At 37.2% G+C, this 13,093-nt stretch overlaps 1 protein-coding gene and 1 long non-coding RNA gene across 6 annotated transcripts; both read right to left on the reverse strand.

The window, feature by feature from the left end:
* Positions 1-1,595: 1,595 nt before the first annotated feature.
* On the reverse strand, positions 1,596-2,315 carry LOC309687557. Its single transcript, XR_014270812.1, has 3 exons — positions 2,063-2,315; positions 1,940-1,976; positions 1,596-1,864 (listed from the first exon to the last, which is right to left on the reverse strand). It is a non-coding gene; the product is annotated as an uncharacterized lncRNA (long non-coding RNA).
* Positions 2,316-4,150: 1,835 nt separating this feature from the next.
* LOC309687548 (uncharacterized protein) lies at positions 4,151-12,661 on the reverse strand. 5 transcript variants are annotated; one of them, XM_082502604.1, is made up of 9 exons: positions 12,456-12,661; positions 8,816-8,843; positions 8,286-8,322; positions 5,984-6,178; positions 5,775-5,883; positions 5,586-5,674; positions 5,104-5,460; positions 4,974-5,018; positions 4,151-4,760 (listed from the first exon to the last, which is right to left on the reverse strand). In XM_082502604.1, exons 1-9 carry the CDS (start codon positions 12,500-12,502, stop codon positions 4,738-4,740), a joined length of 930 nt encoding a protein of 309 aa, XP_082358730.1. In that variant the 5' UTR covers positions 12,503-12,661; the 3' UTR covers positions 4,151-4,737. The 5 variants fall into 5 exon arrangements, with proteins under 5 accessions (XP_082358730.1, XP_082358729.1, XP_082358733.1 ...); XM_082502603.1 differs by having other exon boundaries at positions 5,984-6,229; XM_082502607.1 differs by having other exon boundaries at positions 8,816-11,017.
* Positions 12,662-13,093: the final 432 nt, after the last annotated feature.

The following is a 13,093-nucleotide window of genomic DNA, read 5'->3' on the forward strand; positions in this document are numbered from 1 at the left end:
CCTTACTGGATCATCAGAGCTGAACAGGTGATGGAGAAACAGGTTTACCTTTTAGGTCACATGAATGAGTTGAAGGGAAGTTATGAACTGTTTCTGAGAGACAAATAACACCAGGATCCTTTTTTAGGTAGCTGACAGCTGGTAACTGTCCAGGGGCGGATCTAGCAAAGTTTTGCCAGGGGTTTTCGTGTTGGATGTAAAAAGCGCACATGACGCTGTGACGTAGGCTAGAATCATGGTGGTGGTCAATGATGGTCCAGGCGTGGGATTTCTCTCGTGGAAATATGCACATTATCTTTTCCTTTCTATTGGTAGGTGGCACAGTGCACTTGTGGCCAGTAAGCGAGCTAGAAGACTGGTAATCTCGCGGGGTATCCAGTTATGGAAGCGGCGCATTAACAAGAGAATTCTGAGTAAAGCCAAAGTTACTTTCCCTAGTAACTAGTTACTTTGAAAGTAACGAGTAACTTGAAGTAACTGAGTTACTTTTGATAGAAGTAACTAGTAATGTAACTAAGTTACTAATTTAAAGTAACTTACCCAACACTGACAATAGGTCACAGTTTCCTGCTGTCTCCTTATTTATGCAAAGCTCTGCTGACTCACCCTGATAGTCGGGGATGTTTTGTATAGATTAAAGTATTGAGTTTACAGCATTATAATATATTAACATATTATTTTATTCACATATTGTTAAAAGTAAATGACTGCTTTCAGGCTGAAATATAAACATTTCCACCTGATGTACCTGTATTTGTTGTAGCAACATTAACATTGCAGGTCCTTTGATTTGAACCTGCACATAAGAAGAAAAAGTAAAAATGCAGGCTTTAAAAACATATTTCAGTTTTACATAAGAAAAAAAGTCTTGTTGTAACTATACAGTGTGTAAATATACATGTATGTATAAAATTTTTACAGATTCATCTTATGTTGTATTTGTTTTCTTGTTTGTGGAAAAAACGCATCAGTTTATTGTTTTGCACATCAACAATTTACTTTTGTTGTTTGAGAAAGAAAAACTATGTAGCAAATTAAATTCTTAAAGCTGCTCTTTGGAGGAAAGGCTGATTGTGCTGATGAAAGTACTCGCCTGTGTGAGCCTCTATACAGTCGCTAACACGGTGTTGTTGATGAAACCTCTGAAATTTGAGCTTTACTCTGTTTTGGTTTTGCTTAGGAACCGAGATATGTATCTTTTGTCTGTTGAAGAAAACAGAAAGCTGTTTTAAAAGTATGTGACAAACATGATTTTGCCTATGAGGTACCAATCTGCATCTTCTTCATCATCATATTTAAAAACAGATATAAATATATTTACTTTTTTTTTTAAAGCTGTTACATTTTGTGCCGGCAGTAGTTGAAGTTCCAGAGCAAGATTCACAAATGATCTTATTGTCACTCGTATGATTTAAATACCCTGGTACATGGAAACAAAACACATGAATGCTCATCTATAAACAATATAATATGCATCAGGTTTTAAAGTTCTTAGATTTCATTTTAAAGTCAGTCAGCCGACTTTAAACCAGCGATAAAATCATTTTTAATGTGTTGTGAATTTTAGATTTCTTACCATTTTCTACCTCCACAGACAAAACAAACATTTTTGTTTTGTATGTGATTTTACGGCATTTATTAGTACAGTCCTCTGTCTCAGTGTAATTGGCTGTGGCAGTTGCTTCCAGTGTGACTTGGTTAGCAGTGGGCCCACAACATTTAAATTTCCATATCCACTTTCCAGCTGTGCAATTGCAATCATGTGTAATATTCCCTCCAACAGGGCACAGATGATAGGGAGTAAATTTGATTCCTCCATCTGGAAAGTCTCGTATGGCTGAAACACAGGGCAGCAGGCTCACTGCTGTAACACAGGAAGATCACATCAGGCCTGAGTACAGTTTGCATTTAGGTGTTGACCTGTACGTTGGAAACATACCTAGTAGTAATGATAGATGAATCAGACGTGCCATGGTCTGTAACATGCAAAAGAAAAAAAAAAGATAGAAAATTGAGAAGGAATTGATCTTTCACATTAAGAGTTTATAAATAAAACGTTCACCTTCAGTGCTTCCAGTCTTTGCAGAGATGACTGTTAAATATCCAAAGTGTTTGAATAAACCTCCCCACTGTCCTCTGGCTTGCTGTCTTTCTCCAGAATGATAACTCAGAGAAATGTCGGCAGGAGTGACTTTTTATATTGCTCTTTATATTATCATATTTTTGATTAAATAAACACAAATGTGTTCTCAGCTTCCTCAATTGGAATAATGTTGCTTTTCCCCCCTCTAAGGTACTGTGGATGTGCAGCATTACAAACTTAATAAGGTGAATCAACTTGACTGATATAGAAAACATTTGGATTTTAAATGTTGTTTAAATGTTGTTAAAGCAAAAAATCCACAAAAAAAATATTTTTTTGTTACACATTATTATTATATTTGTTTAAATGGAGGTTTTCCTGTGATCAGTAATCGCCTCCAACCTGTTTCATGAATGCACAGCACATTAACTCAGCGTTTGCTCTTAAACTGTAGTTGTTAAAATCTGAAGGCTTGCCTAGTCAAACAGGAAGCAAATATATCCTGATCAGTTTTTATTTTGATCTTATAAACAAATTGGGTATGTAACCAAGGTTTACTGACAAAAGTCTCCTTTATGTCATCAGGTACAGAAACTGGTAATAAATAACCAGTTCATTCACCACCACACGATTTCTGCTGCTGCATTAACCCTCAACTTAATACTTTCAATAACTGACACTGACTTTTCACCTTAAGGAAATCGATATAGTCCCCATTCTATACAGCGATCGAAACAGATCCATAAAACAAACAATTTCAAATATAGTATTGTTTTTCCTCTTGCATGATTTTGACCTGTGCCTACACTGTTGTAAAGTTTTAAGTACACTCAGTACAACAACCCGGATGGTAATTGGACATGTGTAATGACAATACAGTTGAATCCTAATCCTTTATTATGTCGGCCCATTCTTTGTAGCTATAACATCTTCAACTCTTCTGGGAAGGATTTCTGAAGGGTTTAAGAGTGTTCATGTTAATTTCTGATCATGCAAGCAATTGTGAGGTCAGACACTGATAATGGACAAGAAGGCAATCCACCCCAAAGGTGTTCAGGTCGAGGGTCAGGACTCTGTGTAGACCAGTCAAGTTTGTGCACTAGTGTGCAGTCATGTTGGAACAGGAAGGAGCCATCCCCACGCTGTTTCCACAAAGTTGGCAGCATGAAATTGTCCAAAACGTTTTGGTATGCTGAAACATTAATTCTTTCTTACCCACGATACAGTCAGAACAAAACCCAGACTCATTGATCAGATTGCCAGTTGGAGAAACATGATTCATCACTCCAGAGAACACATTTCCACTGCTCTAGAGTCCATTGGCAGTGTGCTTTACACCACTTTATCTGACATTTTGCATTGCACTTGGTGACATAAGGCTTGGATGCAGCTGCTTGGCCATGGAAACCCATTCCATGATGCTCTCTATGCGCTAATCGGAAGGTCGGGTAAATACTTTGAAGTTTGGTAAAAGTTTGTGATGGTGAGTTTGAAGTGTTACTAAAAACAAACAGCTGGACGAATAGTTTGCAACACATTAGTTTAACTGACAACAACATGGTAACATTCTTGGGCATAAAAAGGACAGGTGGACAGATTTCACCCTAGGTGTGTGAATGGCGTCTGTGACAGATTGGTATACCCCACTATCTCTTGAATCAAGATATCGCTGAAATAAACACAGTTTGCATTTTGTTAACTTTACATTTTATTATTAGCACAGAATTAATATTCTTTAGTTTTTTGTTTGAGAGAAAAATAAAATGTTATTTCTTATAACCGCTCAGTTAAATTAGCCAGATATTTAGGTTTTTAATGACAAAAATAATACATCGACTCTTTACATAGAAGCATCTTTGACAAACACAGGTACTTCTGAGAAGTGGTGGGTAAATGGTTAATTTAACAAGGCTTGCAAATGATAGTAACCAAAGTAGTTTTCCTGTGAAACACAACACTACAGCTACAGCATACAAACATACAAACAGCATATATACTGTTATGAGTTCAAATATTGGGGATGGAGACAAGAGAAAAAACCACAATAACAACACTGGTCCGGCCGGGTTGAGTCAAACGATGATTTTAATAGTCACACGCGTGGGAGATGGACACTGTATGCAGACAGCCTCAGATCTCAAAATGGTGGAGCATTAATCAAACTCTTATAGCCTCTGGTGCCCCCACCTTATCATAAAAGCCTAAACATTCACATGCTTTTCTCTCACACGGCGCCTAAGCTACGACCTTGGCTCCCCGTTTTATCTGCTCCTGCTGAGATGGGGCAGAAAACTCCAGCATGCTCTGTTCTCTTCTAATCAGACAAATAAGGCGATGACTCTCTGCAAACAGTATTTCTTATAACATCATAAAACAATATCATTCATCCACAATAAATCAGCAGTCTAATGTAATGCAAATCAGTTTAACTAATGCAATAGTTATCAGCTTCTTCTAATTCAGGAGAATAATGCAAACTAAAACTACATAATAATTCACAATCTTTAATTAGGGGTATAACATGGCATAAAATAATATTATAATCTAACAATACACATTGGGTTTGCTGGGTCATCCATCTGCTTCTCCAGGAATCTCACCTTGATGTGATGACGATTGAGACGCTGCGAATCGTTTTCTTTGGTGCTATCAGTTCAGTCAATGTCAATGAAAAGCTCTGTGGCCCAAAACACAAATATTAATTCAAAAATATATAAAAAGCAGAGTGGAATGGCTTCATTTTAAACTTCCCATTGACCTTTATACATCTACTTATATGTAAATATTGCAGCTTACAGTGACATGTGTCACACAGATAAAAAAAGATGCAGAATATAAAGTAAAACGTCAATTTATGCCTACGGGCTAGAAAACATTTTGGTAGATATACCTGACTTCTCTGTATATTCATCAGTACAGGGCTTTTCATTCATTCCTGGAGAAAAAGAAAAAAGAAAAACAATAAGATTTAATAAAAACCAGGTGAAGAAGTCTGACTGGACAACAAAACAGCAACTTACTTTGACAAATGTATGGTAATTTTTCATGGCAGTCGGCGTTGGACCACTTGATTTCTTCTGTCTTATTATCAAAGATGACTTTTCCACAGTGGTTGTCAAAGTCAGAGTTGGTGGACGAAGTTCTATTCAACTGTGATTTTACAACATTATACCCTGAAATCCACTTCCACTCAGGTCTGTAGCCAAAAATGGACCTTTGCAGTCCAATCCACACCCCTGTCTTTGAGTCTGTTTTATTTTGCAGTCTTTTCACATCATCCCTTACTTTCTTTTCGCAGATCTCAACCAGGGAGAAATGATCCCTCTGGCAGTCCTCCAAGGCATCAATCCAACTTTTACTTTTGTTGTGTAGACTGACTGGACACAAAAATCGAGAGTAGGTTTTAAAAATGTAATGCACACATATTGTACATAAACTCCATGTCATTATGTTAAATTAAATGCAGTCTTTAAGCAATTTTACTGTGTTGGGTAGAGCTTACTGTTAGCAGCAGGGTACTCAGCACATTGAAAGTTAATCTTTACTTTCATGCCATTCTTTGATGTTATGTTAAAGCAGATATTTCCATTCCTTTTGTGGAGGAAAATATACAGGTGATTTATTGAAAGCATGTGTGGCACCAAATATACTGAATCTTTGTATTCAGTAATTGAGTACACATGAAACATACTGTTGTGTAAGATTAACAGCTGTTTTGTTGAAAGTGACATTTGGGTGGCATTCAGGCTGAGTGTAGTTTTCCTTACAAACTGTATCGTTTACAGAGACCTTTATAATTCCTGATACACAAAACCAACATATAAAGATTCATCAGAGAAAATAACACTGCATGTGTGCTTAAAGTATTTCTTAAAGAATGTACTGGTTTGCAGTGCTTACCATTTTCTACCGCTAGAGAGGAATTCAAACACTTTCGCTCTCTGTAATTGGTGCCAGGACATGTTCCTGAGCTGTACATCGAGTACATCGAGTCCAACGAGTCCAATTTTTGAGCCACAATTTTCAGTGTGAATTGGTTTCTGTTGCTCATACAACATTCAAGTTTCCAAGTTAAATTGCCAATTTCTAAATCTCCTGCATTTGGGCACACATAGGAAGAGAAAACAAAGTGCAGCTGGACTGTTGCTGTAACAGAATAAGACCAGATCAACAGTTTAAGTATCATTTAGTCATTTGTTTTTTTTGCATTACTGTTATCTAAAGAAATTTAGAATTTAAAGAAAGGTGACTGGACTTCTTAAAGATGTTTCAGCTGAAGAACTTCTCAGGTAAGAAGTCTACAAGAAACTTTAAAAAGTCCAGTTGCTTTTCTTTCCAAACTCCTTAGACCTGAGAACCTGCACAGACACATTACTGTTATAGTTCATCTTTAAAAAACGTACTGATATATATGTAGTATATTTATGTATATGCAAAAATGTAAATACAAAAAAAGTGCATTATTTTTACATTTCTAATTATTTAAATTTTAAAGGCAAATATGTTTTTGTGTTATTTTCTTCAAGACCATGCAAAAAATTTGAATTTCTTTACTCTTTTTGAATATAGACTGTAATGTTCAGTTCACGTTACTCTTCATGCTTTTTAAATGTTTGCACCACTTTAACTAAATGCTGTAAGCTCCATAACAACAGGAAATATTTGTTTATTTATTAATTTTAGAATCTAGGTACATCATATTCAGTGATGGGAATAACAGCGTTACAAGTAACGGCGTTACTAACGGCGTTACTTTTTTCAGTAATGAGTAATCTAACTAATTACTATTCCTATCGTTACAACGCCGTTACAGTTACTAACAAGAACATGCGGTCCGTTACTATTTTTCAACAAACAGACTGTTGAAGCTGTGTTCATCTTACCACATCTTATATCAGTTGCACGGAAGTAGCTGACTACATAAGTAATCTGGACGCTACAGCTTTAAGCAGCTGTGCGCGCTCCCGCGGACGGTAATCACGATCACTTTCTAGCACAACACCTGGAGCTAAGGAGGCAAAACAATCGCATGGGTGCTGCTGTTTGACTGAGGAAGAATAAAGTAGTCGTGGCAAGCCAATCACATGACCACTTCAAGACAAAGCAACAAGGTGATATATACCAGTTTTTAAATTGTGTCGAGTAAAACCAGAGTCACGATAAACAATATATACGTTTTTTCCTCAATAGTTTCGTCATGTTTACTGTCTAAGGACAGCGCAGCAAGCACTCTCTGCTTATGAACCCCCCCCCCCCAAAAAAAAAAACCCCAAACAAAAAACAGGGGAAGTTTTAGGAGTGACGGTGAGAGTGAGAGAGAGAGCGAGTTTTGAGATTTGAGAGATTTGTGATGTTTAGCGTGTTTGGAGTGTGTAGTTAATGTGTTGTCTTGTGTAGTTAGTGTGTAGTGTTGTGGATAGTTTTGTGTTGTGTGTCAGAACAATGAGGCGACTGCTGTCTCCGGGTAGAAACATGAGTGATACACCTTCTGCTGTCAGACCTGCAGGTATCAGGCTGTGATGTTCTTTATAGTGGACAGAAATTATTTTTTTGGAGTGGCACAAATAATTTGTGTGGCATCTTATTTAATGCAGAACAGCTGATTGTTATATAGATAGTTTGAAATGGTTATTTTTAAAAAAAGGTAAAAGATAAATGGCTGCAAATAACTTTGTTGTTTGCAGAACTTGTGCATAGTATTTTAAAATTGACAATTTATATTTGCATTTAAAGTTATGAAATATGATTCATTAAGCATGTGTGTGGTTATTACAGTAAAAAATATAACTTTTTCTACTCTGGTTTTATGTTTTTTGTCTGATTTTAGATCAATTGTGTTAATACAGTGTGTCAAAATGAAAACATAACTGTAAATTCAGACACGTGAGGTTGTGCTGAAAAGAATGATACCAAACAAGGCAAATAAACTGTTTTTAAAGGTGAAATGTGGAGGGAAAATCAAAAGTAGTTAAAAATGGCCAATTATACCCTGGACCCCAGAGGGTTAAACGTTTTTTTTTTAAAGTAACGCAATAGTTACTTTTCCAGTAATTAATTACTTTTAGAATATTGTAACTCAGTTACTAACTCAGTTACTTTTTTGAAGAAGTAACTATTAACTATAATTACTTTTTCAAAGTAACTTGCCCAACACTGATCATATTTAACATTTATAACAATGATCATTCACCAAAAAACATACCTAAAAGTAGTGAAAGAGGGCTCAGCAATTCCATGGCCTGTAAATACAAAAGTCAAAATAAAAACCCAACAACAACAAAAAAAACAGAAAAAGTTGAACACATGGGATTTTATGCAAAATAATATACCGTTAATATTGGTACATCAAAATCCAACATGACAATATGCACTTTGAATAGGGCAGTATAGTACTTTGGTAGTCAAATCGTGACAGATACCACTGACAAACAAAGGCTTGTCTGTGCAGTTCTCTTCTGATGAAATACACAAACTTCTGCCAATGAACTCACATGAACTTGACCTTTAACTCGAGACTATCAGAGAAGTTATTCTTACTAAAAAAAGGCTCATGAAGGCTATCCCTGTGGACCTTTTGCCAGTTTATATAATGTTTACACAGAAATATTAAAGTGTTTAATAATTAATAATAATAAACATTTAATCATTCTACGAGTTCTTTTTGTGTTAATTTTAGAAGGAAGTTCTTAGGATTTACACAATCTGGTAATTAGTAATCTAATTTCAACTTACCTTCTCAGTGAAAACTTGCTGTTGGTCTCTGAAATATAACAGAGCTTTAGACTGGGAAATGTAAACTTGTGTCTCTGTATGGAGATACTAAACTCATCCCTGTTTTGAGTATACAAACACGCCCACCAACACACCATACAGGGCTAGGATCTTATTAACACTGGGGGCCTCGCCCAGCCTTTTTTTTTTTTCTAATTTGTCCAGCTCTGGTCTCATAGCTTCTGCCTCTGTTGCACCTTCTAAATTGATAATCTGTCTTCTTCTTCTTCTTCAACTTCCCTGCTGTTATTTTTACTCTGAAATCTTAAGCTTGATTTACTTTGTAAGGACATAGTAACCCGATATTCTTTATTAGAAGTCCTGAGAGTTTCAGAGTAACAGACAATTGGCGTCACACAGTAACCATGGTTACGCACTGTCACGCGCACCTGTGCAAACAGTCTGAGAGAGACTGTGCTGTTGTTTAATAACAGACATCACTCTGAGCATTATGCATGATTTCATCTTTACATGTTGAACTTGTTGGCATTTTTCACTACCCACCAGCGTAAACTAAGAATACAAATATTTACAATGGTTTGTGTGTAACCTTTGAGGACTCGCAGTGTGTCGACTGAAGAAGGCATTCTGTCCACGCACAGACACAAAGCAATTTGAGCACACACTTAAAACTATTTTACAAATGCATACATCCAAACCTGAGCACACACTGTGCACACAAATGTCTAAAAGTACACGCAACTGCCTTCTCGCTCCCTTACAAAACCTTAAATGTGTGGACGAATCGTCTGATACGCACCGATCATGTTGCATGCCCACGTGGGGTTTTGAGGCAAATTTAACGCTGTCACTCAGGGATGGGCAACTCCAGGGCTCGAGGGCCAGTGTCCTGCAGGTTTTAGATATCACCCTGGGTCAACACACCTGAATCAAACGATTAGTTCATCACCAGGCCTCTCGAGAATTTCAGGACATGTTGAGGAGGTAATTTAGCCATTTGAATCTGTTGTGTTGGATCAAGGACACATCTAAAATCTGCAGGACACCGGCCCTCGAGGCCTAGAGTTGCCCACCCTGGCACATATCATCTGCAAATGTAAGCTGCGATCATGTCACAGTGTAAAACTGGGACATCTGGGCCTCCAATGCCTAACTATTAGTTAGCTTATACTCACTCCAGAGTCTGATTCACAGCCACGCTGAGCACTGGCTGACTTTTCCTAGCATCTAGCAGCAGATTATTTAAACTGTATACTAACGTTTATAGGCTACTGTATAGTTTCTCTAATTGGTAAATCACATTTTCTAGTTGATTTAGAAAAAGACACGTCCACGTCCCCAAAACAAGACAAAACATTTGTGTGCACAGAAAGGTTTTTCAAAGAAAAAGAATATCTGATTCGTAAAACTAAACAAATTGCCTTGTATTTGTGTGTGGATTGAGGCACGCACTTGTGAGCCCTCAAAGGTTACACACAAATGATTGTACATATTTGTAAATCTTAGTTTATGCTTGTGGATCATATCGTAGGTTTTGCAACCCTTTTGAGGCAACTTTCCCTCCATAAGTCTATGCTGCAACAGTAACAGGAGACGGCTCCTCTGTTGAAGTGCTTTAGTTATAATAAGAGGCATTCAAACAAGTAGACATCTTAAATGTTTTTGTAGATTCAAAGAGTAAGTAGAGTAATGTTTATTTATATACCACTTTAAGATACGAACGAGTCACAAATTGCTTTACAGAGGTAATAAAAATGTGGTCAAAATGGACACACCCGAATTACGTAAAGCAACACAAATCACAAAAAATTACTCAAATGCCTTTCTAAATACATTAATTCACAGCTATTTTTTAAAGGATGCCACAGTGTTGATGGGCCAAAGACAGAGGGGTAAGTTGTTCTGCAGTTTTAGTTTCAAAAGGTTTCGATCTCTGGACCTCAGGATTTGGTTTGAAGAATAGGTGTCGAGTAGACCGGAGACATATAAGTGGCATCCTCTCCTCCGAAGGCCATAAAAGAAAGAATGAAGATTTTGAACTGATATGTAAATCTAACAGTAAAGCCAGTGCAGACACTTTAATAATGGAGTGATATGAGAGAATTTATGAGTGGGATAAAAGCCTTACAGCAGCATTTTTGGCAGATTGGAGATGATTAATAGATGATTTAGACAGACAATACCATAGAGCACTGTAGTAATCTAAGTGGGAGGAGATGAAAGGATGAACAAGCATCACCATTTTTGAAAAAAGTAAAATAAAAATACACATGGCAAAAATAAACCGTACAATAACATTAGGGTGTTAGACTGACCATCTCACAGACATTCTGAGTTAATGTGTAAATTCACATTGTTGCACTTTAAAGTCTCTTAACTATTAATCCACTACATCAACTGCAACATGTTACAGGCCTGAATGCATTTTCCTTGTAACGAATCCTTCTTTTATGAGGTTTGACCCTATTCAAACAACATCTGGGACTCGAGAGCAAAAGATTGAAAATACTCTGAATATATATTTTAGGTGTAACTGAAACCACTGATGAAGCATGTTTTTTTCATGATGACATATTATATTTGTTTCACAGGATCCAAAGACTCGAACCTATTTTTCATCTATTTATAACTAATGTGTTTCCAGTCATTGTTCTATAATTAGTCTTTATTTCCAGGAAAGCTTTCATTACAATTACTTGACATGTTTTTTTGTTTTTCGCAAAAAAAAGGAAACACATCTGCTTCCACCTCATGCAAATCTAAACCCGGAAAATAATCGCGCATGCGCATGCGCACACGCACACGCACGCACTAACACATTCTCCAACCACACACACCCATCTTTTGCTCCATTGCGGTTTATTTCACACCTCAAACATTTAGTAAACAATTAAGCAAATACAAGTAATCTGCAATAAATTACATTTAGTAAGAAAATAAACTACTAACTCTTTTACGCTACGTCCACACCTACACGGGTATTTCTGAAAACGCAGCTGTTTCGTCCACATGTAAACGGCGTTTCAAATCACCGAAAACTGAGATTTTTTCAAACTCCGGTTTTGCGTTTATGTGTGGACGAGGAATACAGAGTTCGTCACGCAACGTCAAAGGTATGTGTCTTTTTTCACGTCACGCTGTGCGCCACGTTATTGTTTACATGAGATGAATTGCAGAATAGCAGGTATAGAGACAAAATACTGTTAATCTGACAATCTGCAGGTTTTACACGCTTACATACACACATGCAGCTACTGTTCCTCTATTTACAAAGGCAGAGGCGTCACGGTGTGATTACTTTACATGTAGTTGTTTTTTTCCGGTGTAATAATATTCAACATTGCTATCAATACATTTTTCAATCCCTCTGCAAAATAGGTTTAAAAACATAAACAACTGTGGGATGCTGTTTGTCCGTGATTTGAACCGGGGGAACAAATTGTGGCCTGATGTCATTTGTATCCCGCTGTATCTTTACTGTATAAAGAGCTAAAATCTCCAAAATGTCAGGAGTAGTTAGTAATTACAACAAGTGTTTGTGAACTAAAAATCAAGAATGCGGGATACTGTTTGTCCGTGATTTGGAGAGCCCAGCGCTGCTCCCGACGAAGGGAAAACCAATTCTGCAGGGGAGACCTACCTCGGCACTTGTGCAGGTGAAGCCAAAGGGAAGATTTGCTTCATCATATTTTCTAGTCTTTGGCTTAGAATGAAGTTGGTTTGGAAACATATTCAGCGATGCTTCATCTCCTGATTTGCGTTTGTGGAGGCGCCCCATGCTAGCAGTGTCCAAGCATTGTTTTTTTTTTGTTTTGTTTTTTCCTTTTCATACTGTGCCTCCCTTGCAATGGCTCTGTGCCCTCCTTAGGGGGCGGGCCCCACACTTTGGGAAGGTCTGGTGTAGAGTATGGTGAGGAGGCTCTGAAGAAAGTTGAGCAAATGGAGGCTGATCTTGGAGGAACAGAGATCCTGGAGCCCCTCAAACATATTTACAGCCAACCCTGCATTACACACACACACACACACACACACACACACACACACACACACACACACACACACACACACACACTTTAATGATGTCATTCTTTAGTCCTTCCTTTTTTTCTCATTCATTACTCCAACTTGTAAGTTGACCATGAATCAAGCCCTGTATCAGTCTCATATAATCTGCTAATTATACATGAGTTGATCTGTTGAGTGGCTCCTACTGTTCCTCTCACTCTTGCTTTTTTTAACTTGTTAAAACACTTTACTGACAGCATACATACATGAAAA

Source organism: Aulonocara stuartgranti (genome assembly GCF_965226115.1).
Source record: "Aulonocara stuartgranti genome assembly, chromosome: 14".
Lineage (NCBI taxonomy): Eukaryota > Metazoa > Chordata > Actinopteri > Cichliformes > Cichlidae > Aulonocara > Aulonocara stuartgranti.